Source organism: Rhinoderma darwinii, chromosome 2, assembly GCF_050947455.1.
Source record: "Rhinoderma darwinii isolate aRhiDar2 chromosome 2, aRhiDar2.hap1, whole genome shotgun sequence".
NCBI lineage: Eukaryota > Metazoa > Chordata > Amphibia > Anura > Rhinodermatidae > Rhinoderma > Rhinoderma darwinii.
This window is the reverse complement of record NC_134688.1, coordinates 99107777-99135026: the sequence shown is the minus strand read 5'-3', so window position 1 is coordinate 99135026 and position 27250 is coordinate 99107777. Positions and strand designations below refer to the sequence as shown.

The 27250-nt window shown below is 42.3% G+C and overlaps 1 protein-coding gene across 2 annotated transcripts in view; it reads right to left on the bottom strand.

The window, feature by feature from the left end:
• The window catches only part of AGAP2 (ArfGAP with GTPase domain, ankyrin repeat and PH domain 2), a 198049-nt gene extending 181232 nt beyond the window's left edge, over window positions 1-16817 (bottom strand). The window contains exon 1 of one of the 2 annotated variants that reach the window (XM_075851962.1): window positions 13228-16817. In XM_075851962.1, coding sequence (XP_075708077.1) covers window positions 13228-16087 — 2860 coding nt within the window. In that variant the 5' untranslated portion in view covers window positions 16088-16817. The remainder of the gene's footprint in view (window positions 1-13227) is intronic. The other variant, XM_075851961.1, reaches the window with a different exon arrangement.
• Between the last annotated feature and the right edge of the window lie 10433 nt (window positions 16818-27250).

Genomic DNA, 27250 nt, shown 5'->3' with positions numbered 1-27250 from the left:
TGACATATCTCCGATTCCCAGGAGCTCCAGAAATATTAACATATATGTGAATAATATTAGCAGCTCCTTTCTTGCATGAGCTGTGAGTGTGTAAAGGGTCCGTGAAAAAATAGGACATGTCTTATTTTTTGCGCTTCACGCATCCCTCCATAGACTCTAGTCAAACGTTCGTGTCAATGTAGCCTAACTCAGAGTTCCCTAGTACGGTATTTGAAAATGGGTTTCCAATACAGACAATTGCTTTAATAGATCCATGATGTTGTTCTCACGGTCGCTGACCGCCGGCACGCTGTACTCACTGGCAGCCGCAACTGCGGGACACTAAAGGCTTGCCGGCGTCTCCACCCCCCCCCCCCCCCAGGAGACACCAGCACACGTGACTGCACTCTGCTACTCCTGCCTCTGGGGTGCCTTAAAGGGCCAGCATGCGCACCAACAAATTGTTCCCCAACCTATCCCCTTACACCCTTAACTATATAAAGGGCTCTGCCCTTCCACTCCTTGCCTCAGCTTTGTTGTTGTCTTCACATGTTGGTTAAGCAAATGGTCCCTTAGTTGTATCCTTTTACCAGTGTTCCCGTATCCTGTTTCCTGTATCCTGTTTCCTGTATCCTGTAACGGTGTGTGTTCATGAGCTGAAGTCTAGTGTTGGAGACGTGTCTGTTCCATCTGCCACGTCCAGTGTCATTTGCCACGTCCAGTGTCTTCTGCCACATCTAGTGTCATTTGCCACGTCCAGTGTCATTGGACTCGTCCAGTGTCATCTGTTACGTACAGTGTCATCTACCATGTCCAGTGTCACCTGTCATGCCAAGAATCATGTGCCATGCCAAGCATCATCTGCCACACCTAGCCTCATCTGGGCCACGAATCATCTGTGCCAAAGCATCTGCTACATCTGGTGTCTGTCTAGAGTTTAATACTTATCTCTTATGCTAAGACTTTTGCATTGACTGTTGTTTGGCCAGCTGCCACTCCACTACGGCGGAGCGGCCTGGTGGGTTCACATACCCCAGAATCATGACACAAGACTTCATAAAGGCCTTAATAAGTCCTTACAGCTTGTGTGCAGACCTGTACTACAGAGGTTGCCTTCTGCGTAATCCACCTCTGCTTCAAAGTAAATAGCAGACACTTTTCTTCTATTAACATAATTATATCAACAAAAGTCATCAAAATGACATAAGGCATTCTACTATGTGCAAGTTTATCTGACAAAATAGGTCAAAGGAAGCAGAGACTGAGTTCACAGGGGTGCCAATGTGCATCAATTATTTATTCAGTCCAAACTAATATGTTACGATATCCTTCCTTTATTTCATATACTTGTTAATTTCAGCTTGGCATGATAACTATAAGCAAAGTAAGCAGCAGAGGCTAATGATGTCCTTGGCAATGTTACATTGCCTTAGGTACTGCCAGAAGTGGGCACACACAGCTCTTATGTATTTTGCTTAGAATGGTACATTATTAAGCAGAAGTAACTGATACAAATAGTAGAATAAACCACTAATAGCAGTAGATCTCAGGAATAGCTTCATATACTCCATAAAATAAAAAAATTAGTCATTTAAAGGGACACTCATTTTTTTCCCCCTTTAGTAAAGTTTATGTGAAAACGTTCCAATTATGGATAAGTATATTTTGTCAGACATAATGGGGGCAATATATTAAGACTGGCATCTCATAAGTCGGTCTTAAAGACTATGTACACAATTGAAAGCGTTTTTTTTCTTCTTTTTTTAATAAAGATGTGTATCAGTATGTTTGGTGCAACTTTCTAAACACTTTTTATTAGAAAGTACTTTTACTTTTTGAGATACAGCTACTTTGTATCCTGTATACAGAGCAGCTGTATCTAGAGCTGAAACCTGTATCCGTGAGGTAACAAAAAACTACTGTGGCCATGCGCCATCCAGCCCCCCCCCCAAAAAAAAAAGATCACATACTCACCTCAACGATCCTCTTCACCCCTCCGGTTTCTCATCACCCCAGCGCTGCTCATACAAGGTTCTGACGCCAAGCAGTGTCAGTACCTTATATGCGACTTCAACGTCATCAGCGCTGTCGCAAACAACGTCCTGACGCTTCCTGCTGTCAGTGTTATTTTTTAAATTATTAGTTTTTTTTATTTATTTAAATGTCCGATGGAGGGGAGCGGGTTAATCTGATCTGTGGAGCAAGGTACAAGGCCTGTCACAGGCTAGAAGCTGGTGCAGATTTCCACTATAATTTGCACAAAATTTAATAATATCCTTTCACTAAACACTAGAAACTACAGTTTATTTATTATGTACCTTCACTTTTAGTAATCCCCAGATTTACAACATTTACATCCGTATGCAAACAAAGCAGCTGATCCATGTGATGTGTTGCGATAGTGGTCACATAATATAATCTCCTGACTGCTTGAACCATGGCCATGTACTAGTAATGTTCCTAGTGAACTGCGCAGATACAGACACAGAGCCCAAGATCATGGGCGATGCGGTCATGTGAATATATTACCTAATCGCAATACGTCACATGGATGAAATGTTTTCTTTACATGCAGCAGGGAGTATTGCCGACTTTTAACACTTTGTAATTTAAAGATCCGGCATTCTGTGCTATTTCTTACTATAACTTCATAGTGGTTGGAGGTCCGTTTTTTGAATACAGAGCACTACATCCAGGCTAAGGCACTGAGATATTTGATAAAATTCTGGCTGCCTGCAGTCGCCACTCGGAGCAGCTTCAGAGCTGTATACTGTGTTATTATTGAGTTCATTGTATATATTTATACAGAGCATTGACGTCACTACTGCCTACTGGTGCTATTTAACGTTACAAGTTTCCACAATGAGTTATTTGACTAATTTTTTGACGCAGAAACCGCGCCGTAAAACTTGCCAAAAAACAGCTGAAAATGCCTCCCATTGATTTCAATGGGGAGGCGGAGGCGGTTTTCTCCCGCGAGCGGTAAAACCGGCTCGCAGGAGAAAGAAGGGACATGCCCTATCTTCGCGCGGCTACGCCTCTGACCTCCCATTGACATCAATGTGAGGCAGAGAAAGCATATTTTGCAGCGTTTTATGCCCGCGGCGCTCAATGGCCGCGGGCGAAAAATGCAGCGAAAATCGGCGTGCAGGCAGAGGAAAATCTGACTTCCAAACTGAATTTTGAGGCAGATTTTCCACCTGCAAAAAACTCTGTGTGAAGCCGGCCACAATGGATATCCTCCCGACTCAGGTACCAGCACTCGGTTATAGAAATGAAAGCCTCCGGCAGTCCATGTAAGTCCCGTTTAATTCAAGGGGAGAGATTATCGCGTTCGGCTTTATCATTCTGCATTAAATTAATTCACAATTCTGAAAAAAGACAGAACATTTATACAATGCCCAAAGTGTATTTAGTGTTTCCCACTCATGTAATAAAAAACAGACTACTATTCACACAAGTGACAAAAACCAATGCGCTTTTTTCTTGTATCACTGAGAAGACTGGTGGGGAAACCAACAATGTTTTCCTTAGACAGGCTTTGACTTCAAGAAATTAATATGCATGAACTTAACAAACACATATTAAGATACACTGATTATTTCCGCTGCAGATCCGTGTGCTGCCGTGGGGTGTACCGCGGGGTGCGTATATTGGTGATATTCTCTTCTAGAAGCAATGCTGCTAGGGAGGGGAATACCTCTGTAATACGGCGTGTGATAGATCACGGCACCATTTTTTTTCCAGTCACCTTCATAACGAATCTGACATAAAAAAGCCCCCATGTGCCTCCGTATGAAATCATCTGAGGGTACAGTACGGCCTCTTAGAAGCTTTGTACGGAGCCATAATATGACCATGTGCATGATGCCTAAAATTGGCCCTTTCTCACAGCATTGGGATATCTATGTTGCCTTTTAAGTGATGCTTGCATTATATGCATCGCTGAAACAATAAAAACCACAGAGAGATAATTTATGCTAAAACAACAAGGGTCGGGTTGCAAGTAACAATCTTAGACATGTTGCGAAAATCTATACATTATTTCAGAGACACAATGACGTTGAGCACCATTAATCTCTAAATTTTTTCCAGTCACTGTGGGCTCCTCCTGGCCATGGGTCCTCAGGCATTGCCCTAAGGGTATGTTCACACGGCCTATTTACGGATGTAATTCGGGCGTTTTTGCCCCGAATTACGTCTGAAAATAGCGTCTCAATAGCGCTGACAAACATCTGCCCATTGAAAGCAATGGGCAGACGTTTGTCTGTTCACACGAGGCGTAAATTTACGCGCCGCTGTCAAATGACGGCGCGTAAATAGACGCCCGCGTCAAAGAAGTGACCTGTCACTTCTTTGGCCGTAATTGGAGCCGTTATTCATTGACTCCAATGAATAGCAGCGCTAATTACGGCCGTAATTGACGCGGCGTTCAAGCGCCTGCACATGCCGGTACGGCTGAAATTACGGGGATGTTTTCAGGCTGAAACATCCCCGTAATTTCAGCCGTAACGGACGCCCTCGTGTGAACATACCCTAATGGTCAGTCCACACACATTTTTACTAGTAAGACTAAAATAACATTGGCTATGAGAGATTTATCCATGATGATAGGATACAGGTAGCAAACAATTAAAGAAAAGTGACTCCAATCAGGAAATATTTCATATATCATTACAAGAACTGTATAGTCCCTTGTAACAGAGAAGAAACATTTCTCCTTCATCTTTTTTGTATCCGCAAACTATACAGAATAGGCACAATGAATGTTAGTTATTTTCTATCTTGAAAATGTTACAGATCAAAGTGCTTGTCTGACACGACCATTATGAATGTATTTAGCATTTTATTAAGAAGCTTTATGATGCTAGACCTAATAACAATGGCATTGTTCTATGTATATACTTACATGGCATTATAAAGCAGTTCTCCTGGATAATGAAATAAAATTAACTAATTAAATAAATGAAATATTAAAAGTAAATAAAACATAAAATAATGAAATATTAACACATACATAGAGGACAGTAGGCATTATAGCAAATACAAAAATTGGGCCCCTTTCAGGTGCTGCTTGACACTAATATTTTCCAAATCTGCAGTCATAAAATGGCCAGTGTTTGTTTATGTGCGTATGAATAGCATTATGTCCTAAAAGAACAATAATAATAAAAACATCATGAAAAAGTTAGAATTCAATGTTCTTTTCAAAATACACGATAAATGTTCACTGTAATTGGGGGATGTTCATACAAATAAACCATGGAAAAAGAATAAAACCAACACTCTTTAATCCTTCAACTGCGTCTCTTCACAGCATGGAGTCATACAAAACATAAGCAGAAAGCAGCACAATGCTCAATTGACTGCTGCGAACTGCGAGAGACAAGACGAGAGGATTAAATAATGGCCTGTTATGTTCAGTCATTCTAACATACTAAATGTACTAACAGTAGATGAGCATAATGACATAAAGACATATATGTGGCCATTTCTGTACTAACATTATAAAGAGTCCATTTACTGGCAGAAAAAAAGTCCAATATATGGGATGAAAGAGTTTTTGTAATAAAAACAGTAAAAATACAATGATCACAAATAAAAATACAAAGTTTCTGCATGGCTCTTAACTCTGGACCCCCAATACTATCCATTAAAAACAATGGACATACTGATTCAATGGGTCCGGTACAAAGCTTTATTTTCCTTCAGTTCATCTGGACATATCAAATGGTTGTAGGGGCTCCCATCATCACCATCACCACCCCCACCGCCAATCAGCTTTTAATCGAGGGAACCAGCAAATTGATAATCCTTTGCAAACCCTTATAGGTGGTGCTTATATAAGAACATCTATAGAAATGTTCCCTATGGCACCCCACAGGATAACTTCTCCCAAAAGGCATAATTCCTGATCTGCTTTTCTAGATTATCACTGATAAGCATCATTGAATTGTAATATTCTTAATAATTTATATTAGGGGGTACATCATTTCTTGTAATACGCACTATATCTTCTACAGAACCTTTAGAAGAGGAAGTAAGGCCTTCATGTCAGCCATTGATTGAATAACATGAATCAGTGCAATCACAAATACCCCCATAAAGTGCCAATCCCAATGGGAATTATACAAATGGGAGAAAAAGGAGATCGGATAAATCCCTTGGCGCTGCCCGCTATTTGTCTTGTTCGTATAGAAATTTTATCTCACACCAGTAGCAAACTAAAATAGTTTATTGATACTGTATCTAAAAGGCAAACTTTAATTTCATTACAACATATAATTCTGCTCACAAGAAAATTAGGGATAGTCCAACAAACCATTGGTATGTTCTAGAAAACAACCCCTTTTTAAAAACCATTCTCCCTCTCATGCCATTCTCCCTCTCCCTCTCATGCCATTCTCCCTCTCATGCCTTTAGGAAGGCCCCCACACTCAAAAACATATTGGCGCCGAGCCGTATCTGACAAACCATTGAACAAACCCTTACCAAGCAAATTTACGTACATAAAAAAAACGGGCAGCTATAGGTACGGCTCTGCCCGATGTCTCTGTTGTCGGACGATCACCCATGACCAAGAATCTTCTCACTCTAGTAGCACAAGAGAATTCTTCAACATAAAAAATAGACTCACATGCGAATCTAATTATATGTTAATTAACTGTGAATGCTAAATCCAATATGTAGGAAGGACCATACAACCCCTACACTGCAGACTAAACCAACTTCGATCAAACTGCTACAATAAGATTTTACCTCATAGTGTGTCTAACATTGCACCCTCAAACATATTAGAGACTTCAATTGCTTCAGCAAAAACCCCAAAGGGCAGATCGATGAAAATCAGCATAATAGATTTGAATGCTTATGTAAGCAAGAAGTATTTGGAATCTATAAACTAAACACTCTGGTTACCATTAGACGCTACTGAGACAATGGGGAATGCCCATTCTACCGTTCATCTCAGCCAAAAGTAACTATATCATGACTCATCTAAGCCAGAAGGAACATACAAATAAAGACCACATCTCTGGACTGTTACCCATGACCCCATTTGCAACAATGTGCATGCCGATCCTACTCGGGTACCCTTACTGTTTTACAGGAAATATTTCTTTACATACAAAATACTACCCACTCAGGCCAATCGCCACTTTCATTCTGTGCACTTCGTTTTAACCATTTCCTGAGGCACCTGGGATACACATGCAATGTGTCAGGAAATACGTGATGTCATGCTGTTTTTTTAAAAGAAGCTCAGCTTCAAACTCACGCACTGCTCCTTAGGCTGGGTTCACACAACCTATTTTCAGGCGTAAACTAATTACGCCTGAAAACATGGCTCAAATACGTCGGCAAACATCTGCCCATTTATTTCAATGGGTTTGCCGACGTACTGTGCCGACGACCTGTAATTTTACGCGTCGCTGTCAAAAGACGGCGCGTAAAATAACAGCGTCGTCAAAGAAGTGCAGGACACTTCTTGGGACGTAATTTGAGCCGTTTTTCATTGACTTCAATGAAGAAAAGCTCCAAATTACGGCCGTAATTGACGCCTCGCAAAACGCGAGTACGAGCAATTACGTCTGAAATGCAGGATCTGTTTTCTCCTGAAAACAGCTCCGTAATTTCAGCCGTAATTGTCGTTATCATGTGCACATACCCTAAGGGCATGACCACACGTGGCGGATTTCCTCCGCAACTGTCCGCATCAATGCCGCACAGAATCTGCGTTGCAGATTCTGCTGCGGATCTGCACAAAATGTGCAGAAAATTGATGCGGACTGGCCGCTGCGGACTGCAGGAAAAGTGCTTCCCTTCTCCCTATTCAGTGCAGGATAGAGAGAAGGGACAGCACTTTCCCTAGTGAAAGTCAAAGAATTTCATACTTACCGCCCGTTGTCTTGGTGACGCGTCCCTCTTTCGGCATCCAGCCCGATCTCCCTGGATGACGCTCCAGTCCATGTGACCGCTGCAGCCTGTGCTTGGCCTGTGATTGGCTGCAGCCGTCACTTACACTGAAACGTCATCCTGGGAGGCCGGACTGGAGACAGACGCAGGGAGTTCTCGGTAAGTATGAACTTATATTTTTTTTTACAGATACATGTATATTGAGATCGGTAGTCACTGTCCCGGGTGCAGAAACAGTTACTGCCGATCGCGTAACTCTTTCAGCACCCTGGACAGTGACTATTTACAGACGTCTCCTAGCAACGCTCCCGTCATTACGGGAGCCCCATTGACTTCCTCAGTCTGGCTGTAGACCTAGAAATACATAGGTCCAGCCAGAATGAAGAAATGTCATGGTAGTAAAAACAATACGCTCCGCAGCACACATAAGATCTGCGGACTTCATTGCGGAATTTTGACTCTCCATTGAAGTCAATGGAGAAATTCCGCCATGAGTCCGCAACCAGTCCGCCACTGCTCCGCAACAGACAGAGCATGCTGCGGACACCAAATTCCGCTCCGCAGCCTATGCTCCGCAGCGGAATTTTACGCCTAGTCTAAACGAACACTGCTAAATTAAAGTGTAAGTCAATGGACAAACGGCACCGCTGCGGATTAACGCTGCGGAGTGTCCGCAGCGGAATTTCAGTGAAATTCCGCCACGTGTGAACCCGCCCTTAGAGTCACCATAAACTACATGTACTGCAGCAGTTACTTCAGTTTCACATATAAAAAAAAAAGAGAATGCAGTAATGAATGTTTTTACAAAAACGTGAATAATGTGACCTTTAACTCAAGTAACCTATGTCTGCCTTGTGTGTTTTTTATTTCTTTGTCCTGAAATTTTCACTTTTGCCTATATTATCCCCCAATTAAGACAAATATTTAATATATCAGGTCAGCAAAACTGATCACATATCACCACTACTCGTTTAAATTTAAATTTGGATAATACCCTATGTCTGCCTTGTGTGTTTTTTATTTCTTTGTCCTGAAATTTTCACTTTTGCCTATATTATCCCCCAATTAAGACAAATATTTAATATATCAGGTCAGCAAAACTGATCACATATCACCACTACTCGTTTAAATTTAAATTTGGATAATACCCTATGTCTGCCTTGTGTGTTTTTTACTTCTTTCTTTTTAGCAATGGGAATTATAGGAAGCTGAATTTTTTTCATCAAGTTCACTCTAGAGGCCGTTGGAATTTTAGGATTTAGCCAATTGTAAAGTGTGACTACATTGTACTCAAAACCATAATTGCCAACATTTTTTTTTTTTCCAAGCGACAACTAGGGTGTGGCTTCTTTGGTGGGTGTGTCTTATGAGGCATGGCTTATTTGGTGGGTGTGGCTAATGCGGCATGGATTTCTTTCCAGAATTCCTGCATACAAATAAGCAAACATTTGTGGATGCACTACTTTGGCTGACAACTACAATGGTGGCAGTATCTCCCTGGCTATCTGGTTGTATACAGGCAGGTGATGTCTCACTTTATCATTGGGGCTAGGCGATATGTGCGGATTACTACTGTTAGCGTAAAACCCAGCGCAGGTAGTGCCACACTCAGTGCCCCTTGTAGATGATGCCCCACACTGCCCCCAGTAGATAGTGCCACACACTGCTCCCTGTAGATATTGCCACACACTGCTTCCTGTAGATAATGCCACATGGCCCCCCTGTAGATAGTGCCATACAACCCCCTTGTAGATAGTGCCACAGTACCCTCTGTAGACAATGACACAGTGCCCCCTGTAGATAATGCCACACACACCCCTACCCCTGTAGATAGAAGTACACAGCCCCCTGTAGATAGAGCCACACAGCCCCCTGTAGCTAATGCCACAGTGCCCTTTGTAGAGGGTGCCACCCACCGTAGATAATGACTCTGTGCCCTATGTAGAAAACGCCACAGTGCCCCTTGTAAATAGTGCTACAGTGCCCTCTGTAAATAGTGCTACACCCACCCCCTGTAGATAGTGCCACACACATCCCCCTGTAGATAGTGCCACACACATCCCCCTGTAGATAATGTACACCCCCTGTAAATAGTGCCACACACCCTCTGTAGATAACACTATGCCCCCACTGTAGATAGCGCCACCCCCCCCCCCACCCTGTAAATAGCAGCACACACCCCTCCCTCTAAATAGCGCCATTGGGGCTCCCTCTAAGAGTGGAATAAACAGCCAGAGCATTGCCAAAGCTGGCCAGGATTCCGCTGATGGAGGAGCCCCAGACGTCACTGTCCATATATGGACAGTGACGTCAGGGGCTCCTTCTATGAGCGGAATCCGCGGCCAGAGCATCGCCAACTCTCTGGCTGGGGATTTCGCTCCAGAAGGAGTCCCTGACGCCACTGTCCATATATGGATAGTGACATCAGGGGCTTCTCCAGTAGCATAATCCCCGGCCAGAGCGTCGACAATGCTGTGGTCAGGGATTCTGGTCCAGGAGGAGCCCCTGATGGCATTGTCCGTATACAGACAGAAATGTCAGTGGCTCCCCTCTAGGAGCGGAATACCCGGCCAGAGTGTCGGCAACGCTCTGGCCGGGAATTCTGCTCCTAGACAGGAGCTCTCTCTAGGAACGGTATTCCTGACCAGAGTGTTGGCAACACTCCGGACAGGGATTCTGCCCCAGGAGGAGCCCAAACCTCACTTTCCATATATGGACAGTGACATCAGGGTCTCCCTCTATGAGCGGAATCCCCAGCCAGAGTGTTGGCAATGCGCTGGCAGAGGATTCCGCTCCAGGAGAAGTGATTGGCAGAGCGTGGAGCAGATAGTTCCCTGCTCTGCCATAGTATTCAATTGTATCTGCGTTCTGAGGACGCAGATACAATTGAATATGGCAGTTGCCAGGACATGTCCTGGACAGTAATTTGCCGAGACTCTCTATGTAAAATTGGGACAGTCCTGATAAATTGACAGTCCCGGAACTGTTGGCAACTATGCAAAACTACTTTCTCTGTCTAGGATCCACTAGTGACTTCTCCCCCAGTGGTAACATACTAACTGAGAAAATTATTATTCAAATATCTTACGGCTTTCTTATTTTATGGATGACAGGTATGAAGTATTTAAAAAATGAGTGAATCCAAAAGAAGGTGAAATATAAACTTTTTCCTTTATATTTTTTTGCTCTATATTATCTGGTTTTGAAAAAAACATACAAACAGTAAAGACTTCACAAAATCTGCTCTGCGGAAATAAAGCCTATGGACTAAACTATATAATACATAGTTATGCCTGATGCAAATGGAAAGGGCATTCAAGGTTTAACACTAACCATTGATTTCTATTGAACTGCAACATTTTATATGAACAGTGTCACAGTCACATTAACCTGCACACAGGGGGACACATATGTCTTCTCAAGAGGACATTGGAAATCACTGTGAAGTATAGGCCCAACAGTTTTAAAAGAAAAGGCTCAATTATCAAATTTATTGTAATGTTTCAGATATACCATTTGCGAAACGTTGCGTTTGCAAGTGGTGAATAAACCAGCAGAGTTATTTGGAACGATGAATTCAAGGGACTGATCTGCCCTATGGTAATGTGCATACAGCCCTATATTGGAGTGTGTAGAGTGCTATATTGTCATTTGTTTTATGCTCCCTATATTTAACATGAGCTGAGTACATTTTGATAATGTAAGGGTATGTTTACACGTGGCAGAAATTTCTGCGACTGAAAATTTGTTCCATACATTTAAATAGGGTTGTTTCTGTATGGTTTTCCGCAAGCTTCATTCAGATGTCAGAAAATTCTGCAACAAATCTACCACGTGCGAACATACCTTAACATTCCAAACAGACCTTGGGGCGCTGTATTAAGAATACAGTTCATGCATTTTTAATGGTGCCCGAAACTCCCTCTGCATCTATAAAGAGCATCTTATAGATACCCCTTATTAAAGGGATCTGTCCCATGACAGAGTCTATAATCATTAGTGATTACCAGTAAGTGAATATGGTTACCGCTGCTAAAATGATCCCCTGTAGTATATACTATGGTGATGTCGTAGCATTAGTCTACGGGTTCTGTAGCTAGATGAAAGCCTATCTGCTTCTTGCAGTCTATGTAGTTTCTCTGTTCTTGAACATGATAAATGCCTTCTGCAGCTTTGAGCCGTGATGTCATCATGTTTGCTAAGATATATTTCCACCAACTTGGATTCGTTACAACCCCAGCAGTACATCTTAAATTATTCATTGCTGACAGATTTTTAGAAGCGGGTGAGATTGTTATCTCATAATTATATTGTACATGAACATTTCGCATACATATTAAACTGGTATCTGAATTAACAACATTCTGCAAGGTCAAAAGCATCAGCAGCAAAGGCATAATAAAGGTCACGAGCCATAGCAAAAAGAATGAAAAAAAGCATTAATTGTCAATAACAATAGCTTGGTGAGGGCTCGCTGACTCTAAGGATTATCACCATTCATATTCATTTCCTAGAGACTGGATATAGCTCTGTTTTCTAAAAAGGCCAAGGCAAAAGAGCGCGGAGATCAAGGCCTTGTCCGCACAGTGCAATGTAGCTGTAATTTTTTTAGAACCTCTTTTTTAGTTAAAAAAAAAATGTACTAGCCTGCCGTGTGCACGGATGGAAGCTGTATGTAGGCACGGGCCACTGTATGGTGTTTCGTATAGCGCCATATTAAGGAGTTCTTCTTCCCTAGAAGCAATGTTTTGTGGTGAGAATATCTCTGTAATACTGCCTTAGGTGGAGTATGCCGTGATTTATATGGAATCTAACATTGGAGGAACTCAGAGGAGCAGAAGGGTATATAGAAGACTATGTACACCGTATTATGGATCTGTTCAACTCAGATACTCTAGAACTTCGGCCATAAACTTCACCAAAACGCCACTGTATGAACATGGCTCAAGACAGATGGAGCAGTTAATAGAGATGATGTTTAGGGTGAGCCATTCATTATCTGCTTTTATTTCTAACCTTCACCAGAAAAATGGAGTGTTCGCAAATTTTTGAAAGAAATTTTCCTCAATGGCAACATATCAATTGCTGGATTTTTTTCCCTAATCTTAAATTACATAATTGCAGTTGCATTTTAAATGGTCGCTAAGAAAAATCTGCACTAGTTTTTCTACATTACCCCAAAATTTTTCATGAAAAACAAATTAAAACGGTTATGCTTAAAATTATGGCAGCAAATAGTGGCACTAGCCATTTTAAAAATATATATATATTATGTGACTAAAAATAAATAGTAAGATAAAATGTCTAGAGAGAAAATCATACTTTTACACTTACTTTGAGCGAAATCCCTCTCATCTCCAGGACTTAATCCGGTTGGTGAGACAGAGGAGGCCACAGTAGATTTTGTGAAGATTCCGCTAATAAACTTTAACATCTTCCTATCCTTAGCTGCTGAAGACCTGGCCTTGTCCCCAGTTGGGGATGATCCCTCGCGGCCCTTCTTGAACTCTTCAGGTGGTAGGTCAAAGTCACTGTTGTCCACAGTCTTGCTTTTCCCCTTTCTAAAACCTTTAGGGTCACATGAGGAAGGAGACAGCAAACTTTTTGCTCCTGCAGTGGGTTTTGGGATCTCGGCTCTAGGGCTGCTCTTGGTGGAGGATTTTGAGCGACTTTTACCGCCTTCATTTTCAGGCCACGACAGTCGATTTGAACCACTCTTTTGACTTACACTTTTGTCGCGGTTGTCTTGACTTTTGGAAGCCTTACTAAGTTTAAGCAATCGACTACCTTTGTCTTTACATGGCGTAAGGAGAACAGGAGGGATCTTCCCTTGATCTAGAGTACTAGGTAGCCCTGAGACACTTATGCTAGAAGTGTATGGAGGTCTTATCTTGGTGTCTACTTGTAAGGTGTTCTTCTGTGAGTCCCCAGCCTTATCTGGGCTTACTGAGAGAGATACAGTTACTGGTGCTTCACGATATGGTGTTCCTGGCTGGCATGGTATAGGGAGCAATGGGCTGGCTGGAGAACTAAAAGAGTATCTAGGCCCCGAAAAAAAGGTAGGACTGGAATGCTGTCGAGGACTGTTGCAAAGCCGCCCGGGAGAGTTTTGAAGAAAATAATCTGAGGTGACGCTAGTACTGATCCACATAGCGTCCTGCCTATGGAAAAGTCTTTCCAGCCGTTTGGTTTTTCCAGGGTCATCAATGTCTGGTGTGAAGTTGTCTCCTTCAAGTGGCAAAGTGGTATCTATATTTTTACATGAGGAAAGAGATAGCACAAGAGATGGCTCTAGAATCTTTTGAATGGGAGATGTTAACTCACTAATGTCAAGAGTATTCTTTTCTATTAAAGTAACTGGTCTATCGCTGGTTGCTTTTGTACCAGGAGATTTGGCTGTCCCAGTAACTGGTGCCCTAGCTCCTGGGTATGTACCCATGCCAGTTACTGGTGCTTTTATTCCAGTTGACGTTTTAGTCCGAGGAGTGGGAGCTGCTGCAGCATCACCAGTTGAAATTGCAGGCTTAGTGCTTATGTTTGGGGCTTTTATCGCTGTAACTGTTTGTGCCCCAGAAGTTAGAGATTTGGATGTACTAACAGGTGGTTTTGCTCCAGGATATGTGCCAGTATCTCCAGTCTTATTTTTCTCATTCCCTGTTCCTGTAGGTGGCACTCTGTTTCCTATGGACTCTTCAGATGACACCATTACAGATGCAGCCCTAACTCCTCTAGCTGCACTTCTAGCAGCAATTATTTTGGCCTCACTAGGTTTTGCTGCAATCACCGGGGCCCCCCCAGACCGAGATGCAGAAAACAATGCTGATGCAGTGCGAGCAGCACTAATTGGTGGAGCGGTAATTCGGGGCACATTGGATGGCACCGATTTTTCTCCGGAAACTGGAACAGAACAGGTGTGCGTTGGTGAATCTGAACATACGGCTGGTACCTTTATTGCCTTTAAACTCCGACGGGTGATTCTGGATTCAGTGATTGGCGCTTGAGGACAGACCCCTTCTGTTGTTTTGGCACTATGCACTGGAATTACAGGACCAGATATTAAGTCCCTGGAAACATCAGTATCAAGTGCAGGCCGCCTAATAAGGGAACCTCGAATTACTCGCACTCCACCAAAGGGAAAATCCTTTTGGCTGAAAGGCACTGGAGCACTAGTAGTTCTTGCTTCCTTCATTCCTCCTGGTGGCCCTGAAGCACTGGATGTTTTTGTGTTCGGGATTGATGATTCTTTAGTGCTAGAAACACTTGTCTCTTTATCTCCATGTAATGAAGCTGCATAACTAGATGTTTCTGACTTCTTAATTTCCTGTTTTTGGGTTGAATTTGTTGTGGTATTTGATGTGGTATTCGAATCCTTCACAGATGGTGCTGGTAATGAAGTATTAGATACCACGGTACCATTCTCTCCCAGTTTGGGGGCTATAATGCTAGTATTTTCGGTTATTCCCAAAGCTTTTGTTGAAACTTGTGATGACCCTGTATCTGTAGGTGATGGAGTAGAACTGGTGGATGTACATGTGCCTTCTGCTCCTGACAAAAGTTTAGCAGTTTTTGATGTTTCAGAGGACCCCACTGCTTTTTCTGTAGATCCATTGGTAGACACTTGGTTTTCAGCTGCCACCACTGTTGAAAAAGTAGTTGTTGTGTTACTTACTGGTGAAGAGCTGGATGTTGCAGTGTCATTACACTTAACCACTGGTGTTGAGCTGATGGGAATTGCACATTGTTCTCGATTTGGCAAAGATGTTTCAGATTGTTTTGCGTTTAAGGAAACTGGCAAAGGTGCATCATTGGTATCCTGAACCCCCTTTAAATCATCCTGAACCCCCTTTAAATCATCCTGAACCCCCTTTAAATCATCCTCAACCCCCTTTAAATCAACACCCGTCTCTTTGCCGCTGTTATTCACTAGTGCACTTGCTTCATTGATAGACTTTTCTTTCCCCTCACTCACCCTGGAACTAGGAGGGGGCCCTGCCCAAGCCCAGACATCAGGAAAATCTCTATCCAGTGAGAGGCAATGAGCCAGTCCAGGTGTGCTGCCAAGAGAAGGGGTGTCATGTTTCCGAAATACTTCAGTGCTGTCAGCCTTTTTTTCCTCTCCCACAGCCTCTAGTTTGACTAGGGTCAAAGAGATGTGGTAGGTGGTCCTGCGCTGGAGGGTGGCTCCTCTGCTCATGGGTCCCCTGAGTGAGCAGCTTGCAAGGGCTGCAGAGTAGTCTGCCTGATCAACCACACGGCTGGTCTGCGATCAGCCCAGCATAGCCATCATCTGATGTACCACCCCCTGTCCACACAGGTGTCCCTGCAGCATAGATCCGATCTCCAGACAGAAAACACACGCCCAAGAATGTCAGTCAATAGCTAGCTGCAAATAATGCACAATAACAGAGGGGGAGAGCAACCCTTCAGAGGTAAGACCTCATTGTTCAGAAGCATCACTGCACTGGCTCAGTACTGCAGAAGGCGCTCATGTCCCTGCTGATAGTTCCCTTTAAATTCTGCTCCATTGTCTTTCAGGTGCAAAGAGATGTGGGCAGGTGACACCATAGTCTTGTGTTTTCTCAGGCGGCTTGTAGATTCTTCATTGCAGTAGCAGCAGCATCACAGTCGCCTGGATTCCATGCAGGTTCCACAGTGACGAGAGACCGGCTTGTCACTGGGATCCATTCACAGAGACACAGCCGCTATTCTTCTGCCTTCTCTCCAGTGTCAGGGCTGCACTTTAACCAGCACTTCAATGTTGCATCTCATAGGAAGAGTTTGCAAAGGAGGGGGCTAGGAAATCGTGTAATCGCAGAATAATATGCCACCCAAGCGTGTTCTAAAGACCAGCAGGACTCACTATTCATGGTATAGGAATAGGAGGAGCTGTGATCACCGTTCTACACCCACCACAACCTGGCAACTCAGTGCTGAATGGTAAAGGGTGAATGTGACATCCAACTGGAAGAAAAGATGTACGCTCATGTATGAAATGCATTCTCTATCTGCAGCCGGCATCGCTTCACTGCCCCTTTGTCTTCAATACTGGTTGGAACGTACCGTATATTTGGCCATTTATATAATCATATGTATTAGAAAAATAGAAGCAACCTGTGGCTTTTCCGTTGGTGTGGAACTACAGGTCACAGCATTCAGTCTCACATCCTACTCTTATGAGTCAGAGCTTTCCCTCACTGCCAATTCTAGGTCTTCAGATACCTTGTGTATACCGGGATATATAGTCCTACAATAGATGGAAAGCCTCATGAAATAACTCAAGTAGTCGGAGGCATTCATTAAACGCTGAGCCTTTAGGTATTGAATGCTGTATGTCTTTTTAACCCTTTTATGACTAGTAAAATTAAGCAATTAGGTTCAAGAGATTTAATAACACCTCTTATAAGATCAACATAGTATACATTTTTCGAGACACGTTATTATACCTGATTATATTGTTTGAGACGCATTATTATATTAACTGATATTTGGCACTGTGAAGATGATTTGTTACCCCCTCCCTTTTTTATTTTCTGTATTCCCCCCCCCCCTCTCTCTTTGCTTGAAAATCCTTAAATAAAGAATTGACAAAAAAAAATTAAGCAATTAGGTTTGAGTTTTTAGCGTTTTATGTTGGAGTGCCATGCAGACTTCAGATGCACAATGTAGCATGGCAGTGACAGAAATGTGGAATTCCCACCCTAGACAGGACAGCAGGGGTTAACCTGTTCTCGGGAAAGATGCGGGCCCCAGCTCTGGAACCCGCTTCTAACAGACATTTACAGCATTAACCCTGGATATGCCATGAATGTCTAAGGTGAGAAAAACCCATTGTCCAGGATAAGAAAATAAGATTTATTTTTTTACAGAAATAGCGCCGCTCTTGTCTATGGGCTGGGTTTGGTATTGCAGGTCAGCTCCCTCCACTTGAATGAGTATGAATTGCAATACCAGACACCGTCCATGGTTGAGAGCCGCTGTTTTTGGAAACAAAGCAGATGTTTTCTTTCTTATTCTGGTCAACCCCATTAAATTATACAGTACGGCCGCGGTTTCCAAAGCTTGAAAACACCATTTCAATCAGCGTTAACTTTGTGAACATGTTGGTTTTGGGACATCTACATTAATTTCTTATAAAGTGTCACTCCAGAAATCAAAACATCATGTAATATGAATTCAGAAATCACATTGAACAACTTGGGCACCCGTCTTGCCCTGGACCTCACATGGTAGATGTCAGTGTGCTGCCCTGTTATTACATTGGCAGTGCGGTCATTTCAACTTTGCCATTCATTACTTAAATACCTCATACTTTCTCTTGGGACCATAGCACGCACTATGAATACTGGGCGCACCCTGCCAGTAGGTGATGTCCAAGAGAAGATATGCAAAGATGAAGACCGCACTACCTGACTTAAAGGGAACCTGTCATCTCCTATTTGCCTTACAAACTGTTCCCAGGGTTTGTTAGGTCTTGTAAAACTACGTGCCCTCAAACCTTTTGATTTCTTTGTATTACCTTTTTTGTCCAGATAAACGACTATATTGCCATATGCAAATGACTCTGCAAGTGCCACTCGAGCGGTCCATTTCCCAGCAAGTGCACCTTTTCTCTGCATTATAGCCTGCTTATGTTGCTTAGCAAAAAATTGCCAATAAGAAAGACAATTGTGTAATAATACAAATACTTCTCCAATGCTAATTTCTATCCTAACACGTTTATCATGTGCTCATAAGATGATTACTGGGAACAACATTGGGGCCTCCTTTACACACACTTTTTGTGTGGTCAAAAAACAATTCACAAAAATACTTGTTTTTTGTAAAATAGTATATGCGTTTTTTATAGCGTTTGTACTGCCGTTTTTTGCTAATAGTGTGATTACTACCTGCGTTTTTAGGTGGCGTTTTTCACATTGCAGTGCATGTTAGTTAAAGATCATGCGATGCAAAGATTTCTCCTCTAAAAAAATGGCAGCAAAAACAGCATAAAAAAATGCAACACACATTGACACTTTAAGGCCGGGTTCCCACGGGTCGGATAAGCTGCATAAAAATAACTCAGTGTGTTTGATCTGGAACCCGCAGCACCTTCCGTCCGAAAAATCGCACCTCTTTGGGGTGCGGTTTTTCGGACAGAATTTCCACTGCGTAAAAAAGCGCTCATACTTACCCCCTCCTTCCTTCGACACCCGCTCCGGCCTCCTACGATGACGCTGCAGGCTGATTGGCTACAGCGGTCACATGGGTTGAAACTTAATCCCAGGAGGCTGGACTGCAGGAAGAAGGAGGGCGTTCTGGGTAAGTATGATTTTTTTTTTCCGGTTTTGCAATTTTTGCAGAGTAATTGCTGCGATTACACCGCAAAAGTTACAACACTTGTCTTTCTGTTGCGGGTTTTGCATCCCCATTGAATTAAATGGGGAAAACCCACAACAGAAAATCAACAAAAATGCAGCATAAATTGACATGCTGGGGAATTAAATTCCGCAACGCAGGTCAATTTATTAACATTTACGCTGCATTTTTTTCCGCAGCGTCGACATGAAATTTTCTAAATGTCATCCACTTTGCTGCTACTGTAAACGCTGCGGAATTTCCACACAGAATATTGTTGCAGAAATTCCGCAGCGTTTACGTTAGGTGGGAACCTGGCCAAAAAGTGGAAAAAAAAATTAGAGGTTTATGGAACAAAAACACCACTAAAGAATGCAAAAAAACCCTGCCAAAGCCCGGCTTGCTGCGATTTTGGAAAAATGCTACTGACCTAAAAAACGCAAGTTAGTCATTTTATATTTCCCTATTGACTTTAAGTTTACACCCGACAGCAGCGTTTTTTTACTCTAAAAGTGCAGCAAAAAACGCCACTAAACACTGTGTGTGTTGATCCACTCTAAGCAAAACACAAATCTCTGTACAGATACCCATATTTATACTTCTGTTACTCTCAGGTGTCATATGTATCACAATGGCTATTATGTCCACGTAACCCTGCTTCTTAAAAAAATATAAAAAATAATAATTACAACTTTAAGGGCATGCCCAGACGTGGCGGAGTTCTTCCGCCACTGTCCGCATCAATGCCGCACAGAATCTGCGTTGCAGATTCTGTTGCGGCTTTGCCTAAAATGGGCATTAAATTGATGCGGACTAGCCATTGCGTATTGAGGTGAAAGTACTTCCCTTCTCTCTATCAGTGCAGGATAAAGAGAAGGGACAGCCCTTTCCCTAGTTAAAGTAAAAAGAAATTCATACTTACCGGCCGTTATCTTGGTGACGCGTCCCTCTTTCGCCATCCAGCCCGACCTCCCTGGATGACGCGGCAGTCCATGTGACCGCTGCAGCCTGTGATTGGCTGCAGCCGTCACTTGGACTGAAACGTCATCCTGGGAGGCTGGACTGGAGGAAGAAGCAGGGAGTTCTCGGTAAGTATGAACTTCTATTTTTTTTACAGGTTGATGTATATTGTGATCGGTAGTCACTGTCTAGGGTGCTGAAACAGTTACTGCCGATCGCTTAACTTTTTCAGCACCCTGGACAGTGACTATTTACTGACGTCGCCTAGCAACACTCCCGTAATTACGGGTGCACACACGTAGTCACCCGTAATTACGGGAGCCCCATTGACTTTCTCAGTCTGCCTGTAGACCTAGAAATACATAGGTCCAGCCAGAATGAAGAAATGTCATGTTCGTAAAACAAATACGCTACGCAGCACACATAACATCTGCGGACTTCATTGCGGAATTTTGACTCTCCATTGAAGTCAATGGAGAAATTCCGCAATGAGTCCGCAACAAGTCCGCTACACGCCCGCAACAACCAGTGTATGCTGCGGACACCAAATTCCGCACCGCAGCCTATGCTCCGCAGCGGAATTGTCCGCAACGTGTAAACGAACCCAACTATAAAGCTGTGGAAGGCAATGGAGAAACGTGTACGCTGCGGATTTCTGCTGCGGACTGTCCGCAGCCGAATTCCAGAGCAATTCCGCCCCGTGTGGTCATGCCCTAAGGGCTCTTGCACATGACCGTGTGTGCCGCCCGAATCCCGATAGTGATTCATAGAAAGATAGGACATGTTCTATCTTTCCAAGGATCGGAGATTCGGGTCCTATTCACGGACCGATTCATCCACTGAAATGAATGGGTCAGTCAAAACTATCGGGTGCCACACGGATGCCGTGAAAAATGGCCCGAGTGGCAAACGGTCATGTTCAAGAGGGCTAAATGAATAGCTCTTAGCAAAACAAATTTAACATAAAAAAATAAAAATGATGCACTAAGTTTATTCATCAGTCATAAGATACAAGCAGCTCTGTAGATCTTACATTTAATGAATAGCAGTATGATATCTATTTCTGTCAGTGTCAGACGTTAGCTACATGGGCCATATCTATTCATCCAATTGCACCATCTAAATCTCCATTGAAATACCGTAGTTTACTGTATTTTTTACAATAGAAAATGCATAAAAAAGGGACAAAAACTACAGTAAAATCGGCTAAAGTAAATACAGCCTAATCACAAGACATCCATAGACTATAATAAACCCAAACGTATATGCAGCTGCATGCCAATACGTTTCCGGCATGCATTATACACTTTCCAGGCATTTATAGCAGGGTTGCCAACCTGATTTCTTCTTTTTTCAGGACATTTACTGTGACCTCTAAAATAATTATAATTACAATCCCAACAATCCCTGGAAAACTGTGCCCTATTTTTAGGGACTGTCTGGGAATTTACAGACGGTTGACAACCCTGATCTATAGACATGTCAGCGTATACTTTGGGACATTTTCCAGGTGTATACGCCAACAGTGCACCATGAACAAGCCTAGAGGTATTGTATGAGGAATCAAATGTCATGGAACTTTCTCTGTGACTTCATTTCTATAGAAAGCCACTGTAAATATCATAATGATATGACGATGAGTTACATTTCATGACAAGCTCTGCTGCTACTTCTGTATCTCTGAAGGAAAAGTCAAAGAAGCGCCGACATCTGCAAAATATATGAAACTACAGACTATAGTCTCGCACTTTGATGGCATTTGTTTCCGCTTCATGTATAAATAACTGATGTAATTAATGTAAAGTAACACTATTAACGCTAGATACTAAAGGCTTATTTACATGAGCAGTTAATCGGTTATATTTGAACGCAAACAAGCGAGCATGTGCGAAAATCGCTTAGTGTGGATAGGTGAAGCGACTGAATGACTGGCGATAAATCTCTCGTTAATCACGTGAATAATTGTTTATGAAAACACAGAAATAATCTTTGATGGTTACGACATGTGATATGTAAACAGGAATCATTTGATCGATAAGCCGACATGTAAAATTATTAAATAGGCGTTTTAATGAAAATTGCTTGGTGCCTTTGTTGTTGCTTCACTATCAGTTCACTATAGCCCACATAGACACGAAAAACCTGGGGGGCTGGGAAAGGGTGTAAACAAAGGCGGCCTGTACCCTATTTAGTCAAATCTGTAGGCTACCGTTACACACATTTTATGCGTGCAATTTTTTTAGGAGCTGTTTTTCTCATTGCTAATCATGTGATTCGAGAATCATGTGATGCAAAGTTTCCTCTTTGTAACGCATGATAAATTCTGAAAAACGGCATAAAAAAGAACATCACATATTGACGTTTTTTTAAAGGGGCAAAAAAACCTATGCCAGAAAAACGCTGCGCGTTAAAGCCACCCTTACCACACCTTTTCCAACCTACCCTACCAACTCTCATCTACTATTCTACAGGTGTGAATGACGTTTGATTATGCGACCAAACAATGGATTTAGAATGATTATGAAGACAATAACGTTATTGTATGAATGCTTGTCTTTAATTGCTGTTAGGTCGCTTACATTGATCGTATCGGTGATAAATAATATGAATATCTATTCGTGTAAATGAACCGTGAGCTGCAAAAGCTCCCTTCAATATACTCTGTAACCAACCTACAGGGCTATGAAGAAGATACAGTATGTTGTCTTATGAAGCCTGTGTCTGCGGCACATTAACAGAATGGAGGTTATTTTTTGCGGGTTTTTTTTTAACAGCGTTGACCTTGCGGTTTAAATTACATGTTAACTTTATTGTTCAGGTGATTATGATCACAGGAATACCATAGGTTTGTATTTTTTATTTCTTTTTTTACACTAAATCATATAAAAACTTGTGCAGTTAACAGGGCCAGCTTTACGTTGGAGCGTGCCCTGTGTTTTTTCTATTGGTGCCCCCCATATGGTGTGCTGTCATACAAATAACTATAACATATTGGGCCTAATTTTTAGCGTCATATAGGATGGTGCCAAAATAAACCGTGCTATAAGTTGGTCAAATAACATTCATACAGTTGTCCGAATAACAATCCTATTCAGTGCTTTCACTACCAAGACTGCAAAAATAATATACAGTGCTACGTAGCAGTGCCACCATTCAGTGCTCAAATAATAGCACTATACAGTGACCAAATAACAGCTCCATACATTATTTTAAAATTGCTATGCAATGCCTAAATGATATTACTATATAACTAATTTTGTGATCACAAGCCTCAGGTGCCAGGCCATTGCTGGCACCCCATTTAGCCACAAAGGCTGATGCACCCTAAGGCCACCCCTGTCAGTGAATTCTATTGTACAAGATGCAACTAGTGAAAAAAAAACTGCACTATACATTCTTCTAACACAAAACGTACCACTATAACACAGCAGGCTCCATACTAGCTGTCTGCACACCCAAACGCCTCTCACCCAGCCAGCACCCTGCTCTGTACTGATGAAAGGCAAAATAAACGTAAACATCTTAGGCTTCGTTCACATCTGCGTTGCGGTCCCGTTCTGTCGGGGATTTCCGTCGAACGGGACCCTGAACAGACACAAACTGACACGAACTGAAACCAGAGGTTTCCGTTTCCATCACCACTGATTTCAATGGTGACGGATCCGGTGCCCATGGTTTCCGTTTGTGTTTGTTGTGCACCGGACCCATCGTTTTGCCGGTAGCAATAGCGTAGTCGACTACGCTATTGCTTCCGGCAAAACAATGGGTCTGGTGCACAACAGACACAAAGGGAAACCATGGGCACCGGATCCGTCACCATTGAAATCAATGGTGATGGAAATGACTACGCTATTGCTTCCGGCAAAACTACAGGTCCGGTGCACAACAGACACAAACAGAAACCATGGGCACCGGATCCGTCACCATTGAAATCAATGGTGATGGAAATGGCTACGCTATTGCTTCCGGCAAAACTACGGGTCCGGTGCACAACAGACACAAACGGAAACCACGGGCACCGGATCCGTCCCATTGAAATCAATGGTGATGGAAACGGAGTGCCAGGTTGTGTCTGTTCAGGGTCCCGTTCTGATGGAAACCTCAGACAGAACGTCAGAACGGGACCCCAACGCAGATGTGAACGAAGCCTTACAGCTGGATTTCTCTTTATTTTGGAGTAGACTCTGGCTTGAACCCCCTAGTCATGTTTTAAGACTTTTCTATGGGTTGGACATTGACTTACAGAGACGTTAACTCCAATAGTTAGCACTAGAGAGATTTTGGCAAACGCCAGTCTTAAACTAATTTACATTGTCGGAAAATGCACCAAATTTATTATTTTAATATATTTGGCGCATTTTTGGCTGTCCGACAGAAATAAAAATCGACTACTTCTATGAACAGGTATAGATTTGCGTCATAACTTACACCAGTTTCTGACTTTAATTATGATAAATTTGTCATTTTGGTGGGGACCCCGCCCATTTTTTTCGCCACTTTTTGGAAATGGTAAGAAAAGTAAAAAGTTGCACATTTTATCGCAACTTTGGATGTGCAAACATGTGCAACTTTTTTTATGCCAGAAAACTAGCGTAAACATGTTGACGTATCACCCCCACTATTTTCCTTCTGGTGAAGAACTAAGTTGCATATTTTCTTTCCCATGAAGCATTGCCTGTAAGACTCCTTACCAGCTGTGTCTCTTTTAATGAGTACCAGCACCCCTGAGCCCAGTGGTTTTTATTGTGTTTTTGTAAAAATTACAGGAAAATATTTTTCTGTCATTAAAATAAAAATGCTCCGAAAATGCTTAAAAAATACTACATCTGCACACCCTCCTTTAGGAGTCACAGCTTGTTTGGATGTAAAGGGAAGGTTCCATCTTAGTCATTAAGGCATATCCACAACATGTGCCATAAATGCCGGATAGGTGCTCTCAGCTCTTTCTATAGAGAGAGCCACATTTACGGAGTTCAATGGGGAAAGCAGCTATTAAATCTGGTATTTATTCTCCTGTATATTTTTTTAGATGAAAAGGATGAGAGGGAGAGGGGAAACATTCCCTAGGGAAATATAATGTTTGGCCTTGTGCAAAATTTCTATCCTCTTTTTGATCTAAAAAGACATACGGGAGAATGGACCTCCTGTCCTTGATGTAAAATTGGTCTTAGTTCTAATTTACATTTGCCTTTCAGGCCACGTGAGGTTCACAAATAGAGAAATTCCTTCTATATCCCACACTGAAAGGTTATTTTATTAGGATGAAATAAAGCCGAACACATCAAAACCTCAAAAGGGATTAAAGGCTAATATAACTTAGATGTGATCAATATTAGCTGGATCCTGTGTGTCAAAGAGACGCAGGACCCACTCTTAGCCGAGCCGTCAGTTCTGCTGAACTGACGGAATCGACTGAAAGAGAACGATACAGCTTCTATGTATACAGGATACATAGAAGATGTATCGTAAAAGTGGGGAAAACATTTAATAAAAGTAAAATAGAAAAGTGTTTTAAAACACAAAATAAAAAGTAGTCTTTAAGGAAGCTGAGGTATGGGGATTTGTTTGACATGATCATCACACTGGTGAGCTGTAGGTACCAATGATCATTATGATTGTCTTTCGGTAAGATACAAAAATAAAATGGATATTTGACCTTGAAGAGCTGCAATTATTTAGTGAGTGATACCACCACTAGTAATTACAGATGATCCCCAGCTCTAGTGTAAGGACCCTCCGTAACAATCCTCTTTAAAGGGAATGTGTTGCCAGCAAAACATGTTTGTTTTTTTTTAGTTAAACAATTAGTGTGTAGGTGATTAAACATTGTTCTAATTTTTTTTCTTTTTTTCACGAGTCAGGAAATATTATAAATTGGATTCAATTTATAATATTTCCCAGCACTGGTCACTAGATGGAGCAATTCCCAAAATTGCAGCATTGCATGTGGTAAAGCAACCACATTGCTTTATGCTGCAAAATTGGTAAAAAATCCCTCGCTCTAGTGAGCTCTCAGAATTCCCCCCTCCTTTATCCTGGCTAGTGCCGGTAGAAACGAGGGGTTTGAACGGTCAAACCTCCTACACTGTGTGTCGCCATTTTTTGAGCTAACACACAGTGTAGAAGGTTTACATACACTAGTAAAACACACTGAAACACGAACATACATAGAAATCACTTACCTGCTTCAGTCGCCGCCGCTCCCTCCTGTCCGTCCGCTCCGTCTGCTGCCGCTGCTCCATGTGCACAAGACCGGAAGCCGCGACCGGAAGTAGTAATCTTACTGCCCGGCCGCGACTTCCGGTCCACAGGAAAATGGCGCCGGACGGCGCGCATTTCAAATCGGACTGTGTGGGAGCGGCGCATGCGCCGTTCCCACACACACGGCGTACACCATAGTGGATGGAACGGGCCCCGTTCGCAGTCCCTATGGGACTGGAGCTGCCGTATTCCATGTCTGTATGTGTCGTTAATCGACACATACAGAAATGGAAAAAAAAATGGCAGCCCCCATAGGGAAGAAAAAGTGTAAAAATAGAAAAAAGTAACACACAAACACACAAATAAATATAAACGTTTTTAATAAAACCCTAACATAAAACTGATATAAAAAAAAAAATGTTGGTGACACTGTTCCTTTAAATCTCCTACCTGCAGTTACATCGGAAATGTTGGGTCCTAGTCTTAGTCCTCAGTTCTTTTAGGTACAGTAATGACTTGTTTGTGATCATACATCTTTGCAGTATATCCTAAGATCTGTAGATAACATGTGATTCAAAAAAGGATTTACAAAATTGTGCCTCCTGAAAATTTATGAAAATTGAGGAAGTGATGCTGAAACCTGACAGACTTTTCTGTTTTCTTAATTTTACCTCAGTATTCAGTCGCCATGACAACCAGAGTGCTGAAAGTGTTGTAAACAGCAGGAATAATTAATCGTAGTGGCGTTACACACTCTGATGGAAGAGAAACGTAGCAGGTCTTCTAAAGCGGGACTAAGAAGTCGCACTGTGGAAAAAAGATGTTGTTTTCTACAAAGGCTGAGAATACAGAAATGCAATTT